At 34.1% G+C, this 26,522-nt stretch overlaps 1 protein-coding gene across 2 annotated transcripts; it reads left to right on the top strand.

Annotated features, from left to right (window-relative positions):
- The first annotated feature begins 224 nt into the window (after positions 1–224).
- LOC143227437 (retinol dehydrogenase 11-like) lies at positions 225–24,898 on the top strand. 2 transcript variants are annotated; one of them, XM_076458886.1, is made up of 7 exons: positions 225–373; positions 994–1,201; positions 2,763–3,002; positions 11,382–11,474; positions 13,077–13,262; positions 20,890–20,999; positions 24,531–24,898. In XM_076458886.1, the coding sequence occupies exons 2-7, from the start codon at positions 1,006–1,008 to the stop codon at positions 24,729–24,731; spliced, it is 1,026 nt and encodes a 341-aa protein (XP_076315001.1). In that variant the 5' UTR covers positions 225–373; positions 994–1,005; the 3' UTR covers positions 24,732–24,898. The 2 variants fall into 2 exon arrangements, with proteins under 2 accessions (XP_076315001.1, XP_076315008.1); XM_076458893.1 differs by lacking the exon at positions 225–373 and adding an exon at positions 426–597.
- Positions 24,899–26,522: the final 1,624 nt, after the last annotated feature.

The following is a 26,522-nucleotide window of genomic DNA, read 5'->3' as shown; positions in this document are numbered from 1 at the left end:
GCAAATTTTTATAACATATTTTTTTTCATAATTTCCCGATATTCTATAATATTTAATTCACTTTTATGACAACACAATTAATGCTCGTTTTGTTTCCAATTGTTAAGTTTTAATTAAAAGGCCTACACAAAAAAATAGTTAAGAGGGGTTACTGGAATTGTAATAACGACAAAATTACTTTAGTAGAACATATTATTCGAGTCACAACACAGGACCTTGGAAGTGAATTTTCATTTGTTAGAATTGCTCTTGCCAGGAAGGGAAAAAAAAACAGGAAATTCCCGGTGTCAAAGTAGTTACGTAAAAATACTTCATTCGCTCTGGAACAACGCAACGCACAAAAAGAGTAACACTGATCCAAGGTTTATTTAAGGTGGGTTAGTAAACAAGTTTTATTCTTCTTTAGTTCAAAATAGTTTGTTTCAAATGTTTTCAAAAATAGTTTTTGCACCAGCGGGAAATATTTAAATTCTTATTCTGCTAAATTTTGACAAAATGCATTTGAACAAACAGTTTTCACTTTGGAACAAGCTGAAAACATCAGTTTCAAAATATTTATAATTTGGAGCAGATTTCGAATACCCCGCTGATACAGAGGTAAGTCTTCGGATTTACAAAGCTACACTCAGCGGTTTGATTCCCCGTAGCGAACTTAACAGATGGTCCAATTTTGCGCAAAGCTACTCGAGGGCTATCTGCGCTAGCTGTCCCTAATTTAGTAGTGTAAGACTAGAGGGAAGGCAGCATGTTTGTCGCACGCCTTAACCCACCTGGCCATGTCGGGTCAACTTTGCTAAAAGAAAATACACACACACACACACATTAAATTTCGAAATATTTCTTTCGGAAAACTAGAATATCGTCAGACCTAATTTTTCCGGGACTAAAAAATATTGAAACATGAATATATATGCATAAAAAAACATTTATTTTATTGAGAAAATTTGTTCCTCTGAATTATCTAACGCAAGATTCTCTATTCTTTTCACACAGATCAATCCAGTTATGGAGGATGGAATATGGACCTTGTTACAAAATGACTTTGGAGTGCTTTTCCAATCCGTCTGTATATGGTGGATAATGGCCCTCATTTCTGCAGGACTTTTAATGCTTAAAGTCTACTCAAAGTTAACTCTTGGAATATGCAAGTATAAAACCAATCTTTCTGGAAAAACAGTGATTGTCACTGGAGGAAACACAGGTATGTTGTTCTTCTGATAAATATTTTTTTAAATAAAACTAAATAAATCATACAAGTGGCCATTACTTTAGTGGGCAGAACTCAGTAGGTCAGAATTAGTTTTGCAATAAGTTTTACACGTAATTGTGGTATATATTTCTTTCGGAAAACTAGAATATCGTCAGACCTAATTTTTGACTCTGTTTACTATTGTTGCAGAAAATTAATAGATAGTTAAGATAAACAGACAAAACACTGGTTTTATAAACTACAGAATATCATAGTTTTATTACTAGTATTAAACGAGTTCCTTCTACAAACTTAATGTATAATTAACGATAAGTTACAAATACAATCCCACCAAGGCGATTTAATCTGGGGAATCCTTTTGTGTAGCCCACCCTAGTGACACAGCGGTATGTCATAGACTCACACCGCTAAAAACCAGGTTTCGATACTCGTGATGAGCAGAGCACAGATAGCCCATTTTGTAGCTTTGTGCTTCATTCCAAACAATCAATCAAACCTTTTGTGAAAAACTGAAAAACAAATCACCATTGCTAACAACTTTAAACATAAGACTTGCAGACAAACGAAATCACTTGTTAGCTCACTCTTCATAATATGTAACAATGTAATATTAACCAATGTCTGAATGTAGTTAGCTTATGCAAACTATAAATTGCTATTGTATAACCTCACCAATACCTCTTCTGGGGAATTTTGTGTGAAGGCTTAATATCATTATCCTAAGAGGTAAAATGAGCTAAATAACTTTTTTTTTGTATAAATATGTGCACTCTGAATAAAGTTCAATATTGAGAATAGTTATTTTAAAATTTGTCAAATATGCTGAAATATAATCCACTGCGCAGTGGAAGTTTGTTTGATTATTAGTTATTAAGCGCAAAACTACACAATGGGCTATCTGTGATCTGCCCATCGCAGGTATGGAAATCCAATTGTAAGCCCACTGAGGGAAGTGTTAGAATTTAGAATACAGTGGAAGAAGTATACCTTAATCTTTAATACACTTGTGTGTACTTTAACATCAATAAGTAATTTTTGACACGTTGGATTATTTTAACGTAATTGTTATAGGTTTCTTAAACGTTTTTACAAAGTTATTTCTCAGAGTTTGAATAAAAAAAATGTAAACTAATTGTTTTAGAAAATTATTTCTGGTACAAATTACCTAACGACAGTTTGAAGAAAACTATTAGTTTTTTAATAAAAAATTAGAACGATTACAAGACTAACAAAAAGCACAAATGTTGTTTTGAAGTAAGCACAAAGCTTCACAATGGGCTATCTGTGCTCTGCCCACCACTGGTATCGAAACCCGGGTGTTAGTGATGTAAGTCCGAGCCATACCGCTGAGCCACTTGGGGCCAACTAAAGCGTACCTCTTATAATATGATATAATATTTATCGTGCCAACAGCATGTAATAAGCATAATAAAAGTTTATATAATGTTATGTAATCTATGTTATGTTAACAAACCACAGAAAGCATAATCATAGTGTTTAATTTTGTTCAAAAGTTTTGTGACAAGTAGGGGTTTTATGTCCTCTTACTTAGGAATAGGAAAAGAAACAGCGAAAGAATTAGCAAGAAGACATGCCAGTGTAGTCCTCGCTTGTAGGAATCAAGAGAAGGGTAAAATGGCTGCCGAAGACATTATTGATTCAACTGGAAACACGAAGATTGAAGTGATGGTATTGGATTTAAGTTCACAAAAGTCAGTTAGAGAATTTGTTGACAAGTTTAAAAGAACCCATGACCGCCTTGACATATTGATAAACAACGCAGGTGTTTTTGGTAAGAATTTTGTCTCGCTTGCAAATTGGAGGTCTTATTTGAAGCTGTAACCTTATTCATTTGATTTTCAAGAAATGTGTGTCCTCTATATCTGTTACACGGTTAAATACATATTTTAACACTTCCGTAAAGTGTGGCAAGCATAGTGTTTTAGAGTGCCACAAGTCCTCCTTCATTTCATCATTGGTCCCTGCGTAACCAAGTGGTTAGAGGCTTGACTCGCAATCTGAGGGTTGTGCGTTCGAATTCTTGATCCATCAAACGTGCTCACCCTTTCAACTTTAGGGACATTATAATTTGACGGGCAATCCCATTATTCGTTGATAAAAGAATAGCCCAAGAGTTGACAGTGTGTGGTGACGACTATTTGCCTTCTCTTTAGTCTTACACTGCTAAATTAAGGACAGCTAGTGTAGCTTTGTGCGAAATTGAAAACAAATCAAACCGAATCTCAACAATTTGATCATACGTTAGATTATATTAACATGCAAGTTTACATGATGCTATAAAATGCCCTCTACTCCTAAAGAATCCAAAATTCTTACAGTAATTTCAAGAAATGCAGCGTGTATTTCACAAATTTCTTCTTGTGAATTATTCAACCAGACGTAGTCTGTAAGTAAAAGAAATCAAAACACCATACATATAACATACGTTCCACCACTATATGATGTCTATTTATACACGTTTATTTACATGGGAAATCTAATCTATCGTTCGAGTTATCACTTGTCACCAAGTTATATCGGTTTGGGACATTTCCTCACTTCATCAATAATCCTGAATAAAGGCAAATCGAAAGAATAAGACTAAACATCATATAGTGGTGGAACGTATGTTATATGTATGGTGTTTTGATTTTTTTTTACTTACAGACTACAATGGGCATTCTCTACATGACCTTTGAAGAAGAAAAAATTAGTTTTGAATTAGGTGTTATAATAACTTTCAGGTTAATTTGAAGATCGTAAAAGTTACATATTTTTTTCAACTGTTCCGTGATAAGGGAACTCTGTCTTCTCAGATATAGTAAACACTTGTATAGCGGTAGTTTAGGTACAGCGGATATCTGAGGTGATTTGACAAACAAATTAATTAAGAATAAAAAAGATACATTCAAATACAAGACTTGAAGTTTAGGCTCCAACTGCGTCGATGTTGTTAACTGTTTGTTTAACTTGTTTATCCAACTATTATTTCTCAATAACTTTAATGTAGAATCCATACAGATATTTAGGCTGAATTCAACAATCTGAGGTATGTGTAAGTATATCTGTGAACCAATCACTGTTTTTATCATGCAGTATCTTAACATAGCATAAACTCAATTACACTGCTTGAATTTAATATCCCAATTTTAAAGTATGTTACAAGCTAATTTAAAAATTTGCGTATGTAAAATGGACTTAGGAGATAAAGCTGTCCATGATAGCACCTATGTGTCGATAGAAACAGTATAACAATATGGCTATTCTTGATAACATCTATGTGTCGATAGAAACAGTATAACAATGTGGCTATTCTTGATAACATCTATGTGTCGATAGAAACAGTATAACAATGTGGCTATTCTTGATAACATCTATGTGTCGATAGAAACAGTATAACAATGTGGCTATTCTTGATAACATCTATGTGTCGATAGAAACAGTATAACAATATGGCTATTCTTGATAACATCTATGTGTCGATAGAAACAGTATAACAATGTGGCTATTCTTGATAACATCTATGTGTCGATAGAAACAGTATAACAATGTGGCTATTCTTGATAACACCTATGTGTCGATAGAAACAGTATAACAATGTGGCTATTCTTGATAACACCTATGTGTCGATAGAAACAGTATAACAATATGGCTATTCTTGATAACATCTATGTGTCGATAGAAACAGTATAACAATGTGGCTATTCTTGATAACATCTATGTGTCGATAGAAACAATATAACAATATGGCTATTCTTGATAACATCTATGTGTCGATAGAAACAGTATAACAATGTGGCTATTCTTGATAACACCTATGTGTCGATAGAAACAGTATAACAATGTGGCTATTCTTGATAACACCTATGTGTCGATAGAAACAGTATAACAATGTGGCTATTCTTGATAACATCTATGTGTCGATAGAAACAATATAACAATATGGCTATTCTTGATAACATCTATGTGTCGATAGAAACAGTATAACAATGTGGCTATTCTTGATAACACCTATGTGTCGATAGAAACAGTATAACAATATGGCTATTCTTGATAACATCTATGTGTCGATAGAAACAGTATAACAATGTGGCTATTCTTGATAACATCTATGTGTCGATAGAAACAGTATAACAATGTGGCTATTCTTGATAACATCTATGTGTCGATAGAAACAGTATAACAATGTGGCTATTCTTGATAACACCTATGTGTCGATAGAAACAGTATAACAATGTGGCTATTCTTGATAACATCTATGTGTCGATAGAAACAGTATAACAATGTGGCTATTCTTGATAACATCTATGTGTCGATAGAAACAGTATAACAATATGGCTATTCTTGATAACATCTATGTGTCGATAGAAACAGTATAACAATGTGGCTATTCTTGATAACACCTATGTGTCGATAGAAACAGTATAACAATGTGGCTATTCTTGATAACATCTATGTGTCGATAGAAACAGTATAACAATGTGGCTATTCTTGATAACACCTATGTGTCGATAGAAACAGTATAACAATGTGGCTATTCTTGATAACACCTATGTGTCGATAGAAACAGTATAACAATGTGGCTATTCTTGATAACACCTATGTGTCGATAGAAACAGTATAACAATGTGGCTATTCTTGATAACATCTATGTGTCGATAGAAACAGTATAACAATGTGGCTATTCTTGATAACACCTATGTGTCGATAGAAACAGTATAACAATGTGGCTATTCTTGATAACACCTATGTGTCGATAGAAACAGTATAACAATGTGGCTATTCTTGATAACACCTATGTGTCGATAGAAACAGTATAACAATGTGGCTATTCTTGATAACACCTATGTGTCGATAGAAACAGTATAACAATGTGGCTATTCTTGATAACACCTATGTGTCGATAGAAACAGTATAACAATGTGGCTATTCTTGATAACATCTATGTGTCGATAGAAACAGTATAACAATGTGGCTATTCTTGATAACATCTATGTGTCGATAGAAACAGTATAACAATGTGGCTATTCTTGATAACATCTATGTGTCGATAGAAACAGTATAACAATATGGTTATTCTTGATAACACCTATGTGTCGATAGAAACAGTATAACAATATGGCTATTCTTGATAACATCTATGTGTCGATAGAAACAGTATAACAATATGGTTATTCTTGATAACACCTATGTGTCGATAGAAACAGTATAACAATGTGGCTATTCTTGATAACATCTATGTGTCGATAGAAACAGTATAACAATGTGGCTATTCTTGATAACATCTATGTGTCGATAGAAACAGTATAACAATGTGGCTATTCTTGATAACATCTATGTGTCGATAGAAACAGTATAACAATGTGGCTATTCTTGATAACATCTATGTGTCGATAGAAACAGTATAACAATGTGGCTATTCTTGATAACATCTATGTGTCGATAGAAACAGTATAACAATGTGGCTATTCTTGATAACACCTATGTGTCGATAGAAACAGTATAACAATGTGGCTATTCTTGATAACATCTATGTGTCGATAGAAACAGTATAACAATGTGGCTATTCTTGATAACATCTATGTGTCGATAGAAACAGTATAACAATGTGGCTATTCTTGATAACATCTATGTGTCGATAGAAACAGTATAACAATGTGGCTATTCTTGATAACATCTATGTGTCGATAGAAACAGTATAACAATGTGGCTATTCTTGATAACATCTATGTGTCGATAGAAACAGTATAACAGTATAACAATGTGGCTATTCTTGATAACATCTATGTGTCGATAGAAACAGTATAACAATGTGGCTATTCTTGATAACATCTATGTGTCGATAGAAACAGTATAACAATATGGCTATTCTTGATAACACCTATGTGTCGATAGAAACAGTATAACAATGTGGCTATTCTTGATTCTATGTGTCGATGTATAACAATATGGCTATTCTTGATCTATGTGTCGATAGAAACAGTATAACAATGTGGCTATTCTTGATAACATCTATGTGTCGATAGAAACAGTATAACAATGTGGCTATTCTTGATAACATCTATGTGTCGATAGAAACAGTATAACAATGTGGCTATTCTTGATAACATCTATGTGTCGATAGAAACAGTATAACAATGTGGCTATTCTTGATAACATCTATGTGTCGATAGAAACAGTATAACAATGTGGCTATTCTTGATAACATCTATGTGTCGATAGAAACAGTATAACAATGTGGCTATTCTTGATAACATCTATGTGTCGATAGAAACAGTATAACAATGTGGCTATTCTTGATAACATCTATGTGTCGATAGAAACAGTATAACAATGTGGCTATTCTTGATAACATCTATGTGTCGATAGAAACAGTATAACAATGTGGCTATTCTTGATAACATCTATGTGTCGATAGAAACAGTATAACAATGTGGCTATTCTTGATAACATCTATGTGTCGATAGAAACAGTATAACAATGTGGCTATTCTTGATAACATCTATGTGTCGATAGAAACAGTATAACAATGTGGCTATTCTTGATAACATCTATGTGTCGATAGAAACAGTATAACAATGTGGCTATTCTTGATAACACCTATGTGTCGATAGAAACAGTATAACAATGTGGCTATTCTTGATAACATCTATGTGTCGATAGAAACAGTATAACAATGTGGCTATTCTTGATAACATCTATGTGTCGATAGAAACAGTATAACAATGTGGCTATTCTTGATAACATCTATGTGTCGATAGAAACAGTATAACAATGTGGCTATTCTTGATAACATCTATGTGTCGATAGAAACAGTATAACAATGTGGCTATTCTTGATAACATCTATGTGTCGATAGAAACAGTATAACAATGTGGCTATTCTTGATAACATCTATGTGTCGATAGAAACAGTATAACAATGTGGCTATTCTTGATAACATCTATGTGTCGATAGAAACAGTATAACAATGTGGCTATTCTTGATAACATCTATGTGTCGATAGAAACAGTATAACAATGTGGCTATTCTTGATAACATCTATGTGTCGATAGAAACAGTATAACAATGTGGCTATTCTTGATAACATCTATGTGTCTATGTGTCGATAGAAACAGTATAACAATGTGGCTATTCTTGATAACATCTATGTGTCGATAGAAACAGTATAACAATGTGGCTATTCTTGATAACATCTATGTGTCGATAGAAACAGTATAACAATGTGGCTATTCTTGATAACATCTATGTGTCGATAGAAACAGTATAACAATGTGGCTATTCTTGATAACATCTATGTGTCGATAGAAACAGTATAACAATGTGGCTATTCTTGATAACATCTATGTGTCGATAGAAACAGTATAACAATGTGGCTATTCTTGATAACATCTATGTGTCGATAGAAACAGTATAACAATGTGGCTATTCTTGATAACATCTATGTGTCGATAGAAACAGTATAACAATGTGGCTATTCTTGATAACATCTATGTGTCGATAGAAACAGTATAACAATGTGGCTATTCTTGATAACATCTATGTGTCGATAGAAACAGTATAACAATGTGGCTATTCTTGATAACATCTATGTGTCGATAGAAACAGTATAACAATGTGGCTATTCTTGATAACATCTATGTGTCGATAGAAACAGTATAACAATGTGGCTATTCTTGATAACATCTATGTGTCGATAGAAACAGTATAACAATGTGGCTATTCTTGATAACATCTATGTGTCGATAGAAACAGTATAACAATGTGGCTATTCTTGATAACATGGCTATGTGTCGATAGAAACAGTATAACAATGTGGCTATTCTTGATAACATCTATGTGTCGATAGAAACAGTATAACAATGTGGCTATTCTTGATAACATCTATGTGTCGATAGAAACAGTATAACAATGTGGCTATTCTTGATAACATCTATGTGTCGATAGAAACAGTATAACAATATGGTTATTCTTGATAACACCTATGTGTCGATAGAAACAGTATAACAATATGGCTATTCTTGATAACATCTATGTGTCGATAGAAACAATATAACAATATGGCTATTCTTGATAACATCTATGTGTCGATAGAAACAGTATAACAATGTGGCTATTCTTGATAACATCTATGTGTCGATAGAAACAGTATAACAATGTGGCTATTCTTGATAACATCTATGTGTCGATAGAAACAGTATAACAATGTGGCTATTCTTGATAACTCCAATGTGTTGATATGAATAGTATAAAATAGTGGCTGTCATTGAAAGCAACTTTTCTTTCATTATCTGATTGAATCATTTTCTATGTCAAAATGATGTTATATTAATTTACCAATTAACAAGACACTTTTTCTCAGTTAAAAATGAAGATAAATAATATATATATATATATATTAACATGTTATTAATAATAAATTTAGGACGCTTTACTTCCATTAAAACAACGTTATACAGGAAAAGCTGAATGTATAATTATGCGAATTAATTCTTTCTGCTAATGTTACAATATATTACTTTGTGTTTAATTATATATTATCATATTAGACTGTTACTGTTTTAATGTGAGCTAGTCAGTTGTTAAATCTGTAAACAGTTCAGCTGAGACTTCATAAAATACGTTTAAAATTTAAAATATATGCTTACAGTTTGAGTTTTTGAGTATTCGTAAGTAAGACGTTTGAAATAACCTGTGCGTTTGTTACGTTTGATAAAACATAAGCTTAAACCAATATGTTTGGTGATTAGATCGCGGGTTCGAATTCCCATCCTAACAAACATGTTCGTCTTTTCAGCCATGGGAGCAATATAATGTGATGATCAATCCCATTATTCTTTGGTAAATGAGTAGCCCAAAAGTTGGCGATGGGTGGTGATGACTAGCTGTTTTCCGTGTACTTTTTCACTGCGAAACTAGGGACCGCTAGCACAGATAGACCTCGTATAGATTTTCGCGAAATTCAAACAAACCAAACCACATTGGATCTATTGAGAGATCGTAAATGTTATGCACGTTATTGGTTATTTTTAACCCAAAAAGTTCCTTTTATTTCACGTAAGTCTGCACAGTAAGATATTTGCGTTCTATCTGCGAAGAATCGAACCAAAGATTTGAATGTTGTAAGTCCATAAACTTACCACTAATTCACTGAGACACAACCCCCAAAAAATGTGATTTGTGTCTTGTGTTTTAATATTTTAAATAGCTGTGGTAAAGATGGCTTTTAAAACTCCATTTCTTTAAAACATTTTTAATCATCTACCAATTCCTTAAATAATTCATTAATTATCAGTAACAGTAATATAATGTAACATTCGACACACAGTTGTTGAGAGTTATTGGCATACATCGTAAAAATATGACTTTATTATTTCACTAGTGCCGGAATTATAGTGAGGAGTGGACAGTCGCTTTTCTTTAAATACGTTGTTAGTTGCTCACGTATAACCAACACCTGTTCTTAGTGCAGAATTTTTTATGAACTTGCAGTCTCCCATTCCTCCTACCCTGTCCATTCCCCATACCCTGTATGTAACAACCATGCTGTTTTTTTCGCAGTTGCAAAAAACGCCAACTAACTGATTTAAAAACTACAATAATACGTTTTGTTAGTTCAAACATCTTTCGTTAGGGCACTCACAATGACTGTGGTATTTGAATGCCTTTCCATTCTTAACCTCAAACATAAGATCCAACTAAATTCTGGAAGCCACATACATGAGAATGTGATTTTGTGGGTACTGTTTCCTGTATCCTGTCTTCTGGGCTATCAATAGCTTTTTATTTCTACGTTTTTCAGATTATAAAAATTTAATCTGGGTTTCGAAAATACATGTGGTCCAAATTGTAAGAAAAAAATTCTAGCCAGTGTTTCTGGGATCCCACATGTCTTGTGAGCATGTGAACAGCTACTCCTATCCTGTGTGCATAATTTGAAATTATTTTCATTTTTGTTTTGTTAGTTGTTGTTATTGTTGTTAACCTACACAATGGGCTATCTGAAATGTGTCCACAACAGGTTTCTAAACAAGTTTTTATAGTTATATTCCTTTAGACGTAGTTCTAAGCCGCTGAAGGGCTTGAAATTTTATTTATATTATGCTGAAAATAAATCTTAAGCTTCGTGCTATCTCCTAAGATTTATATCTTTTATTTTGCAATTGTTTAGCCCTTCCAGAGCGAACACTAACTGCGGAGGGTTATGAAATGACCTTTGCGACAAATCATCTTGGCCATTTTCTCCTGACAAATCTACTTCTTGGTAAGACATTCACGTGATAACAGTAAAATCTTCCAAAACAAAGAATGGCTAAAATCCACTGGCTCACTTTCTTATGTTAAATAATGTGTAATCTTTTAAATTCTATTGAATAGTAAAAAGATTCACTAATAGCGTAAGATTACTGTTGATATCGTTTACACTTTAACTTCTTTCTAACAGTTTCGATTTTCCGAGAGGAAATGTGTTTCACAGCTTGCAAGATTTTTTAAAATTTACGTTACAGAGAGACACTCTTAAAAAGGAACTCTGTTGTTACCACAGGTATTTATTACATAGTGTTGTTTCTGACGTTATTTAATAAAAATAGTAAATGTAATAATTAACTGCTTAAAGTATTTAGATTGGAATATTTAAACATTTTGCAATCTCAGATATTTATTATATTAATATATTACAAGAGGGGGTTTGTTTTTCTATCTTCTTGATTTGTTTGTGTCAGTTTATGTGAGATATGTTCAGTAACATTCAGTAATAAGTTTCTGAAAAACAAACCCCCTCTTGTAATGTGTTGATTTTCATAACTGTAAAATTTAAATCAATAGTTGTTTATAAATTATTTTAGATATGAAATTTTGTGGTACACATTATGTTTATTAAAGTATAAATGTTTATATATGTTGTTATAACTTGTTCAGATTATTATCTGTTGGATAGAAGATGAATATATCAATAAATATCTAAGATTGCAAAATGTTTAAATATTCCAATCTAAAAATTTTAACCTTATCTTTTAGCGACAAATTTAAGTTAAAATTTTTATTCGTTTGTATTAATGTACATTTTCGAACTGCATCGTTCAAGGTCTAGCTCCAACGTTCGTTGGGACAGGTATAATTTTCTGATTTAAATCGAACAAGTGGAAGAATCTAAAGGGAGCCTAAGATGTCTGTTGGACTTCCTTTTCAATGAAAAAAAAAAAAAAAAGACTGAAGAAAACGTTAGGTAAAGATGCTGGTGCAAATAGAAATACAACTAGTTTATATTTATCTGTTTTCTGTGATCAGTTATTCTATTATTGCGTGAAAAGACAGTCTAAATCGTCTGTAATGTGTGAAATGTTGAAGATAATAATAAAGGATAGTTTCTTCCAAAATATTACGATCGGTTTAAAACCCTTCCTTTAACCCATCAGTAAACAGCGCTTGATATAAGTTGATTTCGGAGATCACTTCAACATCCTGATTCTAACAGTCAGCTCCGTAGGTAGAGGAAAATATATATGTTCACGATGGTAGAAGAAGGTATTGGTCTTATGGATTTCTTATTGCCAATTGGAGTGACCGGCAAAAATCAATAGAAAGTTTCAGGAATTGAATTTGTGTAAGATTTCAAAAACCTTTCAGCTTTTTAGAGAAGGACTATCTCCTCTCTCAACTGTACGACATCGTTTTATTTGTACCTTTTTCACTTAAAAAAAAAACAACAACGAAGTTACGCCATTTCAATTCTTTGTGTTCTCCTCTGTAAAAATAACTATTAACATAATAATAAGTGTTATGTTTATTAAGTAATCCATTGTTTTTTATGTTATTTGTGATACAAGCCTAACTGCTTTTTAAAATGACTGTCTTATATAATCAGATATGTTGAAGAAATGTGCACCCGCCAGAATCATCACCGTTTCATCAATAAACTACAAACTGGGAGTTATCAATTTCGACAACTTAAATAGTGAACGTTATTACACATCGGACATCGTTTATAGCCATACTAAGTTGGCCAATATATTATTTACCAGAGAATTGGCTAATCGTCTAGCCGGAACAGGTAAGTAAAGTAACTTTACCTCATCTATTAATTACTACTTATATAGTCGGAGTTATAAAGCTAACAATTGGAAGCATAGTCATTTTATAACGAGAGACATAAGTATGACTTCCTACCAACCACCTTTTTAAAATCGCAATTTTATTTGAAAACTCTTACGATTCGAACTTAAGGTAGTTGCATTTACCTCTAGATCACGTGGCTACTTTGTTTAATGATGTTTGATACTGACTTTTCTTACTTTTTAGCCGCGGTATAACGGCTCACGGAGTGACTCCGAGTTTATTTGTTGTTGTTCTGTTTTTTTTCCAAGTAGAAATTTTTAACTCGCTGCTTACTGATTTAAGATCTAATTAGTTTTCGACTCAGGAAGTAAAACCCATTTAACTGATGCATTTGATCACACTGAAGGTCTAATGTATTAATTAACTGTAATCTGCCTAAAATAATTTCAGTTTGAGGAAAGGTAGGGTGGCTCGTAAAATGTGATGAGTACTAAAATTCAATCGGGCATACATGTGCCTCACGTTTGGTGTTGCTGGCACACGAGAAATATAGGTAATAAAAAGGATATAAAAAGTTGTATAGATTAATTTACTTTAATCCTGTTTGAAATATTTTCAAGTGCCGCAGCTATCAAAGATTCCCCCATGTTAGGTTTATAACTTAATTAATAAGTACTATGACAAATTTGGAACAAAACCAGCTTTATTATGTTGTTTACATACAGGAATCTTTTCAGCAATTTTTGCGGAATTCTTTATTGTGTGTTTAAATACTTATTTCACTAAACTCATCCTTTATTGGATACTTCTGATTTAGAACGAAGTATGTATTACGTCCTTCATGAAACTAGAAAATATAAACTTTTAAAAGTATATAAATTAAGAAGCTAAGCCTTCCTGAATCGTTGTTCACTGTTCTTTTGCGTGGACAGTAAGAAGAGAAAGTTACATAGTGTTGAAACGGGTTTTCAGTTATAGTTCTAAATAAAAAGAATAACACGTATACTATGTTGAAAATGCGTTAACACAATACATATTTTTGTGTTTTAATTCCTGTATTTTTCGATGTATAAAACGCACTTTTTTTCCCCAAAAAGGGGGGCACAACTGCTGGTATGTATATAAACACAAAGCGTCTTAGAATGAATTAGATCTACAGTTATAGTCTAGAAAAATATCAAATATAATTTGAAAACAAATGAGTACTTTATCCTATGGCTAATATGTTTGATAATAAAATGCATAATATGAAAAAAGTATTTTGAAGTAACGCCAAATGCAAGTATTACACTTATCCCTACGGCAACATAACGAACCTACTGGTTTCGACCAAGAAAGCGTGGTTACATTTAGGAGCCGATAACCTCAAGGTCATATAACAGCTTTCTTTTCGTGACGTTTATACATAAGGTTGAGTCAATTACTTGACTTGAGGCACTCCTCGAAAATATACATTAAAAAACAAAAACTTTGTTTTGTTTGTTTGTTTTGGAATTTCGCACAAAGCTACTAGAGGGCTAACTGTGCTAGCCGTCCCTAATTTAGCAGTGTAAGACTAGAGGGAAGGCAGCTAGTCATCACCACCCACCGCCAACTCTTGGGCTACTCTTTTACCAACGAATAGTGGGATTGACCGTCACATAAACAAAAACTACATTGATGAAACATTGCGTATGATTTTGTTTTGATAAATTCCGTTTATAATTTCTCTTCAATTGCACTAAAATATAACATGTCGACTGGCAGATGTTCAGCTGGGTAAAAGATATCATCAAATCTATATATAAGTGATCTCTCGGTAGGACTTACACATGTAATAATGATAAAGCATAGGACTTACACATGTAATAATGATAAAGCAAAGAAATTTAATTTATATCATTTATTTTGAATATATTTTCTTATGTTAATAAAACTAAGTTATATTAGTAGCCTGAAATTCGTAGCTTTCAAACATATAATATTTTCATTTTATATTTAGTTAATTAAAAATAACAAAATACAAGGCTTCCTCTGCCCAATTCAAAGATCCATTCACGATTTAGAGAGGCTAAAATGTACTAATCAAACACCTCCATTATCCCCACCTACTTCTATAGATACTCTAGGGGTATCTGTTCCAAAACATAACGGTGTTAGGACATTTGTAGGACATCTGTCTATAGTGAGTACTTGTATCAATTTTGGTCCCGCTAGCTTTTAAGTAGGAATACGGACAAAATTTAGAAATGACGCCATGAGATTCCTATGGGAATCAGAAACACAAAATCCGACGCCTTGGTGACTTCCCAGATGGTGTTTACTCCCAAATCCACCTCTCAAGTTTCGTTGTGCTAGCTCAAAAATTGTTGGGTGAGTTTGCAGCGAAATAGATAAACAAATGATTTCACATACACAAATGTACGCCCAGCATGGCCAGTTGGGTTAAAGCATTCGACTCGTAATCTGAGGGTCATGGGGTCGAATCCCCATCGCACCAAACATGCTCGTCCTTTCAATTGTGGGGGCGTTATAATGGTACGGTAAATCCCACTATTCTTTGGTAAAAGAGTAGCCCAAGAGTTGGAGGTGGGTGGAAATGACTAGCTGCCTTCCCTCTAGTTTTACACTGCTAAATTAGATTAGGAACGGCTAGCGCAGATAGCCCTTGTGTAACTTTACGCGAAATTCAAAACAAAAATGCTTTTCAACAGATTATATCAAAATTTGTTTGATAAATAGACATATAACTTGGTGTTATATGGCTTTTTGTTTGTTTGTTTGGAAATTTCGCACAAAGCTACTCGAGGGCTATCTGTGCTGTTATATGGCACATTTAGAATAACGTACAAACTTCTTCTCCTTGTGCATGCTTTTCACTAATTAGAAAATATCACAGCTTCTACTAGTTTTGCACCACGCTAGTACAGCGGTAACTCTATGGATTTACAACGCTAAAATCAGGGGTTCGATTCCCCTCGATAAGCTAAGTAGATAGCCCGATACGGCTTTGCTATAAGGAAACACACAAACTCTACTACTTTTATTGATATCTTTGTGCAATGAAGAAACCAGTTATTTCTTTAGTTTTGAAAATATTTTCCTTTTACGAATCAGAAAAGCAAAACCTCTGTAGCATACTTAAAAAGTATATTTGTACTTTTGGGGTTTTACAGTTATTTTAAATCATCCTACGGTAACCTAAATTAATTTAGCAGTGTAAATAATATTAGAACACTGTGCCGAATTCGTTATTTGATATTATACAACAGACCAACAAGTGAATATATAGTATTTTTGCACTTGCGTTTCATGTTGTTTTTTTATTTGGTTTATTTTGAATTTTGCGCAAAGCTACACGAGAGTTATCTGCGCTATCTGTCCTTAATTTAGCAGTGTAAGACTAGAGGGAAAGTAGCTAGTCATCACCACCCACCGCCAACTCTTGGGCTACTATTTTACCAACGAATAATGGGATAAACCGTAACTTTATAACGTCTCCACGGCTGAAAGGGCGAGCATGTTTGGTGTGACGGGAATTCGAACTTTCGACCCTCGGATTACGAGTCGAGTGCTTTAACCACCTGGCCATACCGGGCCCTGTTTCGTGTAATGATAATTAACTGTCCCGTTGTTTTGTACTTCAGTTTTATGTTTGTTGTTAAGTGTAAACACACATAATAGGCTGTCTTTACTCTGTCCATCGACCTCCTCAATGGCTCAGTAATAATTCTGAAGGCTTTAACGCTAAAATGCTGTTTCAATACCCGTTATGAGCTCAGCACAAAAAGCCCATTGTCGAGTTTTGCGCTCAGCTAGAAACAAATCTGACCACCTCCGGTGTAGAAACTCCGTTTTAGCGTTTAAACCCTCATATTTGTCGCTGTGCTACCGAGAAGGAGGTACTTTAGAGAAACATAACATTATTAAAACACTATTGTTCTATCAGAAACTGGTTTTCATCGTAACTTCGTTTTTTTTTCGACAGTAATTATTATATATAAACCTGTATTTTCGTTGTGCAACCAAAATGGGAATTTCCTCTGAAACATGTTTAGTATTGTATGTGAAAAACCTAATAAATCATAATTTAGCAACGACGTGCATTCCACCTTAACGGCATTTTACAGCACGTGCCTGACCTATATAATATTTAATTTCTTTTTTATACTGACTTCATTGCTATTATTCCATATCGACAAACAATCAACTTCATTCTATATTTATTATATGGCTATGTTAACAAAACATTACTCATTTAAATATGGAAAATTATACAACGTTCAATTAAGATCTTGAACAGACTATTGTGTTCTTTAATTCATGTACAAGAGAACATTTAGTGAAGTTAATCCAACATTATAATTCCATTGAAATTTTTATTTGCTAACTTCGATTTTTCGCTTCACATCTTCTCCAAGAGTGCACACAAACAATATTAGAACTGTTAATCAATGTCATTCGTGTTCGCCGGTGGTCTTTTGGACTTGCAATACCAGAATCAGGGGCTCTATTCCCCTCGATGGACACAGTAGATAGTCCAATGTGGCTTTGCTAAAAGCAAACCTTCACCCTCATTATTACAGTCTACTAACTATAATTTTGTAAATTAGGTATGGGCAGTTTATGTAACTTCGACAGAAATCGCAAGCCCGGCAAGGCCAGGTGGTTAAGGCATTCGAATCCCTGTCACAACAAACATGCTTGCTCTTTTAGCTGTGGGGGCGTTATAATGTTACAATCAATCCCACTATTCGATGGTAAAAGAGTAACCAAAGAGTTGGCAGTAAGTGCTGATGACTAGCTGTCTTCTCTCTTGTCTTACACTGCTGAATTAGAGACGGCTAGTGCAGATAGCCCTCGTGTAGCTTTGCGCAAAATTCAAAACAAACTAAATTAATAATCGTAAACTCACTATATTAACCAATGATTACATTTTATTTTTTGTGTAACTTCAACTTGTATGCTTCTTAATCTTTTATCAAATGGATATTTATTTCACTGCGTTAAAACATTTCGTCGTTATTATAATTCACCAGCTTGTTTGTTCTTAAGTGCAAAGCTGTACAAAAGGCTATTTATACTGGGCCAACTGCAGAGATAGCACCTCAAATTTTAGCGATATAAGCCCTTAAATGCATCGCAAAGCTGCAAAAGGGCCGACATGGTTAATTGTTTTCACTTATACTTTCAACTCTGGATATCAAACTCCTACTTTTCTGTTACGAAATCATAACTGAGCAGGTAGAGCTGCAAACTGTACGAGAGTCTAACACATGAAACATATTTGTTCATATTGCTTAACAAATACTGATTCGTGTTTTACAAAAACTATTTAATTTTAACGTCAAGGCATTAAGTTGATATTAAAAATTTTATTGTGATTTCTACAAAATGGAATTTGGTACCGAAGATTGCTCTAAGTATAACTGTTATGTTGTTTAGAAGATATTTATACGTTAATAAAGGGGAGAAAAAACTTTCAGAATGACAAGATTGGTCTGGCATGACCTAGTGTTCAACATGTCCCAACTGTGAATCGAAGGTTTGTCGTGGTTCGCGTCCCATTGTCGCAAAGTCACGATCTGCGCTTTAGGATCGTGGTACATTGTAAGAGTGACAGCCAAATCCTACTATTCAATAAGGGTAGAGTCGTGGTGCATTGTAAGACTTACAGTCAAATCCTACCATTCAATAAGAGTAGAGTCGTGGTACAATGTAAGATTAACAGCCAGATCCTACCATTCAATAAGAATAGAGTCGTGGTACATTGTAAGATTGACAGTCAGATCCTACCATTCAATAAGAACAGAGTCGTGGTACATTGTAAGATTGACAGCCAAATCCTACCATTTAATAAGAGTAGAGTCGTGGTACATTGTAAGATTGACAGCCAGATCCCACCATTCAATAAGAATAGAGTCGTGGTACATTGTAAGAGTGAGGGCCAAATCCTACCATTCAATAAGAGTAGAGTCTTGGTACATTGTAAGATTGACAGCTAATCCTACCATTCAATAAGAGTAGAGCCTTGTTACATTTTAAGATTGACAGCTAATCCTGCCATTCAATGAGAGTAGAGTCGTGGTACATTGTAAGATTGACAGCCAGATCCTACCATTTAATAAAAGTAGAGTCGTGGTACATTGTAAGATTGACAGCCAGATCCTACCATTTAATAAGAGTAGAGTCGTGGTACATTGTAAGATTGACAACCAGATCCTACCATTCAATAAGAATAGAGTCGTGGTACATTGTAAGAGTGCGGGCCAAATCCTACCATTCAATAAGAGCAGAGTGTTGGTACATTGTAAGATTGACAGCTAATCCTACCATTCAATAAGAGTAGAGCCTTGTTACATTTTAAGATTGACAGCTAATCCTGCCATTCAATAAGAATAGAGTCGTGGTACATTGTAAGATTGACAGCCAGATCCTACCATTTAATAAGAGTAGAGTCGTGGTACATTGTAAGATTGACAACCAGATCCTACCATTCAATAAGAATAGAGTCGTGGTACATTGTAAGAGTGAGGGCCAAATCCTACCATTCAATAAGAGTAGAGTCTTGGTACATTGTAAGATTGATAGCTAATCCTACCATTCAATAAGAGTAGAGCCTTGTTACATTTTAAGATTGACAGCTAATCCTGCCATTCAATAAGAGTAGAGTCGTGGTACATTGTAAGATTGACAGCCAGATCCTACCATTTAATAAGAGTAGAGTCGTGGTACATTGTAAGATTGACAGCTAATCCTACCATTCAATAAGAGTAGAGCCTTGTTACATTTTAAGATTGACAGCTAATCCTGCCATTCAATAAGAATAGAGTCGTGGTACATTGTAAGATTGACAGCCAGATCCTACCATTTAATAAGAGTAGAGTCGTGGTACATTGTAAGATTGACAACCAGATCCTACCATTCAATAAGAATAGAGTCGTGGTACATTGTAAGAGTGAGGGCCAAATCCTACCATTCAATAAGAGTAGAGTCTTGGTACATTGTAAGATTGAGCTAATCCTACCATTCAATAAGAGTAGAGCCTTGTTACATTTTAAGATTGACAGCTAATCCTGCCATTCAATAAGAGTAGAGTCGTGGTACATTGTAAGATTGACAGCCAGATCCTACCATTTAATAAGAGTAGAGTCGTGGTACATTGTAAGAGTGAGGGCCAAATCTTACCATTCAATAAGAGAAGCTCAAAAGTTAGCGGTGGATGATACTGGTTAGCCGCTTTACCTCTAGTCTGCAGTTCTGTGTTATAAACGGCTAGTATAGAGCTTCATGGGAATATTCGCAACAAAAGTTATTTTATTTCGTATGTTAGCAGTATTCTAGCTGTTATAAACCTTATTGAGTTTGTACTTCTTTGTCGTCAATAATTCTTTTCTAGGGCAATTATTTACAGACTCGATAATTTAATCCACAGTTATGGTAAGTTTTAGTAATATGTGCTAAATTTCTAGTTATGTACTTTCTCCTATCTGCGAGAACTTCAACAAAATAACATATTTCGCATTATCTGCTTTCTCTAGCCCACAATAATTGTGCTCTTAAAGCAACACAAACTGTTATTTTACTTGTATGGTCATACATTTTTATGTTAACTTTTCATCATTGGTTCTCCATTTCTGAAGGTGTAACAGCCTATTCTCTTCACCCTGGTCTTGTACATACAGACATATTTCGTCATTATCATGGAGTGAGAAGATTTCTTGTTGATGTAATTGTATCCATGTATGGAAAGGTAAGTCAACAGCTCGTACACAGAATAAAAAAGTAATATGTTTGGATAACGTAAATTTAAACGATAACTTGCTATAGTCAAACATTGATCGAAAGTTATCTCTTTGCATGCTTGAAGTAAATCATTATCGTGTACAATATCACAAGTTCTCTTTACGTGTACGTAAAATAAGTGTAAATAAAGTTACTGCGTGAAAACTGAGTCTTTTTGACACGGTTAGTGTAGACAGCGTGTATAGAGGGGAGGAGGGATTATAGACACGATGGCACAGCGGAATGTCTGCAGAGTTACAACGCTAGAAACCGCATTTTGATACCCATGATGGGCACAATATGAATAACAATGTGCAGCTTTGTTCTTAACTTCAAGCAAAGAAAGAAAAATATTTGTTTAAAAACATCTATTTTCACCGAAATACATACAATTATAAATCTGTAGACAAACTGAGGCAGAGCATAAGTAATAAAATCCTATTATATAAATTGTTTATTATTATTATTATTACTGTCCGAAAACGTTTATTTTTTTAATTAAATAATTCAATTATTTTTTATGATAATACATGAATCACTTTCTTGTGTTAAGTACCTTCTCTCACACTTTAAAACGGAAAAAATCGGGGTTCTATTTTCCAGTTAGACAGCTGACTCTGGAATCTCTGACCTGGTGGTCTTACTCATCTGTCGCTAAAACCCTATTCCAATTGAATATATCAAACATCTATTAGGAAACGTTGACAAGCTAAATAATTTCGCACACGTCAAAGTGTAAGAAATTTGTTTTTGTGTTTAAGGTTAAAACACAAACTACACAATAGGCTATCTGTGCTCTGCCCACTACTAATATTGAAACCCGATTTCTAGCGTTGTAAGTATGCAGGTATGCCTCTGTGCCACTAGGAGGAAGGCTAAATGTAAAAAACGTTTGACTTGCAGTTTTCTTTGTTTATTTTTGGTTAAATTCGCTTGTTGTTAGGCCCGGCATGGCCAGGTGGGTTAAGACATTTGACTCGTAATCTGACGGTCGTGGGTTCGAATCCCCGTCAAACCAAGCATACTCGTCCTTTCAACCGTGGGGCGTTATAATGTATGGTTAATCCCACTATTCGTTGGTAAAAACTTGTATCTTTCTATAACTTTGACTAATAAGTTAAAATTAACTTACCTGTTGTTTTTTTAATATTAAATTTTCTAATAAAATTGTGATCGCTTTGAAACTTCATTATTTGTTACAAAATTTTAAAGTGACATTTGGCACCATTTAGATTAAGACATCAATCGCAAAATTATTCATTTTTGATATCTTATAAATAGTGCTGCAGGTTTGGTATCATATGTTAACTGAATTATATGAAAAAAATTATCGAAGTGTTAAAAATGTCCATAATGAAAGAGTTGTGTTAATATAATTCGATGTCATTGTTTTTGTTTTGTTTTTCACCAGCAACCATTAAACGAAATCGATTTTCTACTTTAAATCTCATAACACAATGAAGTCCTTTAAATTCAAAATAGAAAGTTTAAAAACAACTAGAGCTACTGATATATTAAAAAACTAAATAGTGATATTTAATTTGTTTAAAAGAAACAATAATTCAGTAACCATCCAAGTAAAAAAGAAAATAAAGATATAATTCTTACTTCGATTAAAGCTATTTGTTCGAATCATTATAACGGTTTTTCCAGAAACTGAAAGGTTATAGTTGAACAAAATCGATATCATCTGGTTTGTTTTTTAATTTCGCGCAAAGCTACACCACAGCTATCTGCGCTATCCGTCCCTAACTTAGCATTGTAATATTAGAGGGAAGGCAGTTAGTCACCACCACCCGCCCCCCGCTAGTACAGCGGTATGTCTCCGGATTTACAACGCTAAAATCAGGGGTTCGATTCCCCTCGGTGGGCTGAGCAGATAGCCCTTTGTGGCTTTGCTATATGAAAAACACACAAACACACACCACCACCTACCGCTAAATCTTGGGCTACTTGCCAACGAATAGTGGAATTGACCTTCACATTATAATTCTCTCACGGCTGAAAGAGCGAGTATATTTGGTGTGATTAGGATGCGAACCAGCGACCGTCAGATAAAGCGTCGAGCACCTTAATATACAAATATTAGAATATACAAAAGTCTATTTTCTTTAATTTGGTGCCTACATATCAATAAAAGTTACGTTTATCAAACATGTATATATCAGAAGAAAAAATGTATACATTTTTTATAAAACTGGTTCAGTTACGTCACCCGTAACTGTAGCTATATAAATCAAAGTCTGTAACGAGCGCCCTTGGAGCAACAAGTTGTTGTTTTTGTAGAAGCTTCCTTAAACCTGGAATACGAATAATGTTGCCTCATTACTTTAGTCACATATGCATAACTTTGTAAGTAGTTCTAGGCCGAGCGTGGACCAGTGAAATCGTGCCTGAACTGAGAATCATTTTGCTGCGGAAACACGCTCCATAATTTGTGGTCGTGAGTGCACGATAAGAATGGCGGTTAAAACGCACTATTCGGCCAAACAAGAGTAGCCGTTTACGATGTAAGCTGTTTACTGACTTTCTTTCTCTTTCTCTCCTGTGTTTATTCCAGGGATTTCCACCTGTAGGTGGAAGGGAAGTGTAGCTGGAAAAATGAATTAAGCTTCAAATTCGACAAAATGGAAGGTATTGTACTTCAGGGAGGGGGTGTGTTTTGCACATGGGATGTTACCCCCGTGCACTCTCTAAATTCAACTCTTCCCCTTTAGTCTGTCAGTTCAAAACGAGAGCTACCTGATTCGTAACTTTACACAAAGTTTCTCAACAATGCAATACGCACAACTGTTCTTATTGTTTGCCACCTATTATTATATAGTGTAACGTTTTTTTATTTATTTTTTTACATATGTTTTTCCTGGAACTTTAGTTGTTGTTTTTTCTTTTTTACAAAATACGACCGGTTTCAGCTGGTAGTTTGCATGCTGTCTGTGGATCATGCTGTGAATGCGCACCTCACTTTTAGTTGGAGGGAGAGAATGAAATAACTAACACAGTCAATTCTATTATTCGGTTATGACAGTCACATAGGTGGATTGACTTCCATTGGGGCAGCATTTTATAATATAAAATTACTATGTTCGAATCCTAGAGTGTCCTGATTTGCATTAAAATCAAAGTGAGGTATGAGTGCAATTCAGATTGAAGATATTAAGTATTTTCATAATTTCTAAAATACATGTATAATGAATGTACGACATAAGTTGCCCCACCGCGATGTTACTGGCAAAGAGAATATAGTTTGAGGTTCCTACATGAGTTCTTTTCAATTGATGTTTGAACCTCTTTGTATGTGTTGAATGTTTTCCTTTACTTCATACTTCTGGTTCCTTCTGCAGAACAAACAAGTTTAAGGCTTTTCAAGATCACTGCATGCTCTACTGATAGCACTGCAGTAAGTTATTTTGGACTAATTTCCGTTTGTGTAGTGCATTTTTAAACTAATAAAAGAGAACTTCAGTATCACTTTAACATCGATTTTTTCTTATTGCAGACTGCCGAAGAAGGTGCTCAAACCACCATTTACCTTGCAATGGCACCAGGAATTGAATCCTTATCAGGAGAGTATTTCGCTGACTGCAAGATGTTAAACACCAGACCTAAGGCCAAGGACATGCAAGTGGCACAAAAGCTGTGGGAAGTTAGCGAACACATGACAAAACTACAGCCCCAAACCCCTACCGATATAAAATAAAAATTTATTCACAAAACTTAAATACCAAGTGACAACACTTATATAAGTTATATACGTCTCATTTACCTTTTATTGGTACATTTTTGAAAATGTACATCGTTTTAAAGACACGATTTGAAAAGTACTTCATAAATGTGCTATAAATACAAGTAAAGTTATACATATTACACAGTGTTTGTTAATATTTATATCGTCTTGGAATAGGTTGTATCATACATTATATAGCAACTGCTCTTACGTTCAATGTTAAATTATTTTTTACAAACGTGGTCATTTCAGGTATTACAAAATCTAAATTATCAAAGCGAAAAGTAAATGCAATTTTTACAATAAACGCAAACTGCGTCAAAATCAACGAACAGCTACTAATCAAACTCCTGCGAAGGTTGTGGGACTATGTTTAAGTCAATTTTAAAGGTCGAAGTTTCCACCCTCTAAAATATTCTAAGTTCTTCGCTGCTAACATAAGTTCTTCAAAGCCATTCAAATATCGCGAAAATATACACGTTGAAGCCATTTTACCACCACAATAAAAGTCGGAAGTGTTTCATTTTATGCTAGTCAGAAACTCCTCGTTTTATTAAAGTAAGCAATTGTGTACTTCTAACAGTATTTCCAGCTTTATTATTATTTATTACGGTTTACAGTCCGCTACAGGAAAATTGGCCAATGTTAATGAGTACAGTATTGAGTACATCATATGGTAGTTTTAAAATTAATTTAAGAACTTCATTTTTTCGCCCTAAAGAATTTTTCTAAGGTCTTCACTTTCCACCATTGAAAAACTCAATGGTGTTTTACTAGTGCGCATTGATTGGAAACTATCAAATTGAAGATTCATTATTTATTGACTTCGCTGTTTTACTTTGTCTCTACGTGGCTCTTCACAACTATTCCAGTGAGTTTTCTAACTGTAGACGATTACCATGGTAGGTTTCTCTACTGTTCTGAGAGGTTATGTATTCTACTAATTTTCGTTCTTTACTGAAGTTGTGAGTGCGTGTCTTAGTATGAATTTATTATTATTATTCATGTTTTGTCTTCCATAAGACAACAACAAAATCAACTGGGCATTTTGCACCAACACATAAACAGATATGCTATATGAAACGCTGCGAATGTTCATGACCTATTTATAAAGACCTGTCATGACCAGGTGGGTTAAGCGTTCGACTCGTAATCTGAGGGTCGCGAATTCGAATCCCCGTCGCACAAAACATGCTCGCCCTTCAGCCGTGGGGGCGTTATAAGGTGACGGTCAATCCCACTATTCGTTGGTAAAATAGTAGCCCAAGAGTTGGCGGTGGGTGGTGATAACTAGCTGCCTTCCCTCTAGTCTTACACTGCTAAATTAGGGACGACTAGCGCAGATAGCCCTCGTGTAGCTTTGCGCGAAATTCAAAAACAAACAAACAATATTTTTCCTTTAAAGTTCATTTATGTAGCTATAAGTACATAGTATACGCGATATTGTTGAAAACAGTTTTCTCTGCTTGACGCTTGTTAAACATTTGTTTACATAAAACCTTAGGTCCCAAACGATTTCGTTCAGTAAATAGTGGCAGGGCTGGGAATGAATTAGCCAATGTACCAGTAAACTATAGAAAAATATGTACATTGCCTTGCAAAAGGATTCACCCCTTCGCAAAGTTTACATATTTTGTTGCCATCTGAGCCAGCAATAAAGAAACTTTCAATTTGGAATTTATATTTATAATCTACTCGAAATTGAGAAAGCGAAACAAATCGTTGTTACATGTAAGTAAGTTCCAAGAAAATTAGAATATTCTC

This window comes from Tachypleus tridentatus, chromosome 1 (genome assembly GCF_004210375.1).
Source record: "Tachypleus tridentatus isolate NWPU-2018 chromosome 1, ASM421037v1, whole genome shotgun sequence".
Taxonomy (NCBI): Eukaryota; Metazoa; Arthropoda; class Merostomata; order Xiphosura; family Limulidae; genus Tachypleus; species Tachypleus tridentatus.
The sequence above is the reverse complement of the archived record's forward strand: the minus strand, read 5'-3'. Positions and strand labels throughout refer to the sequence as shown.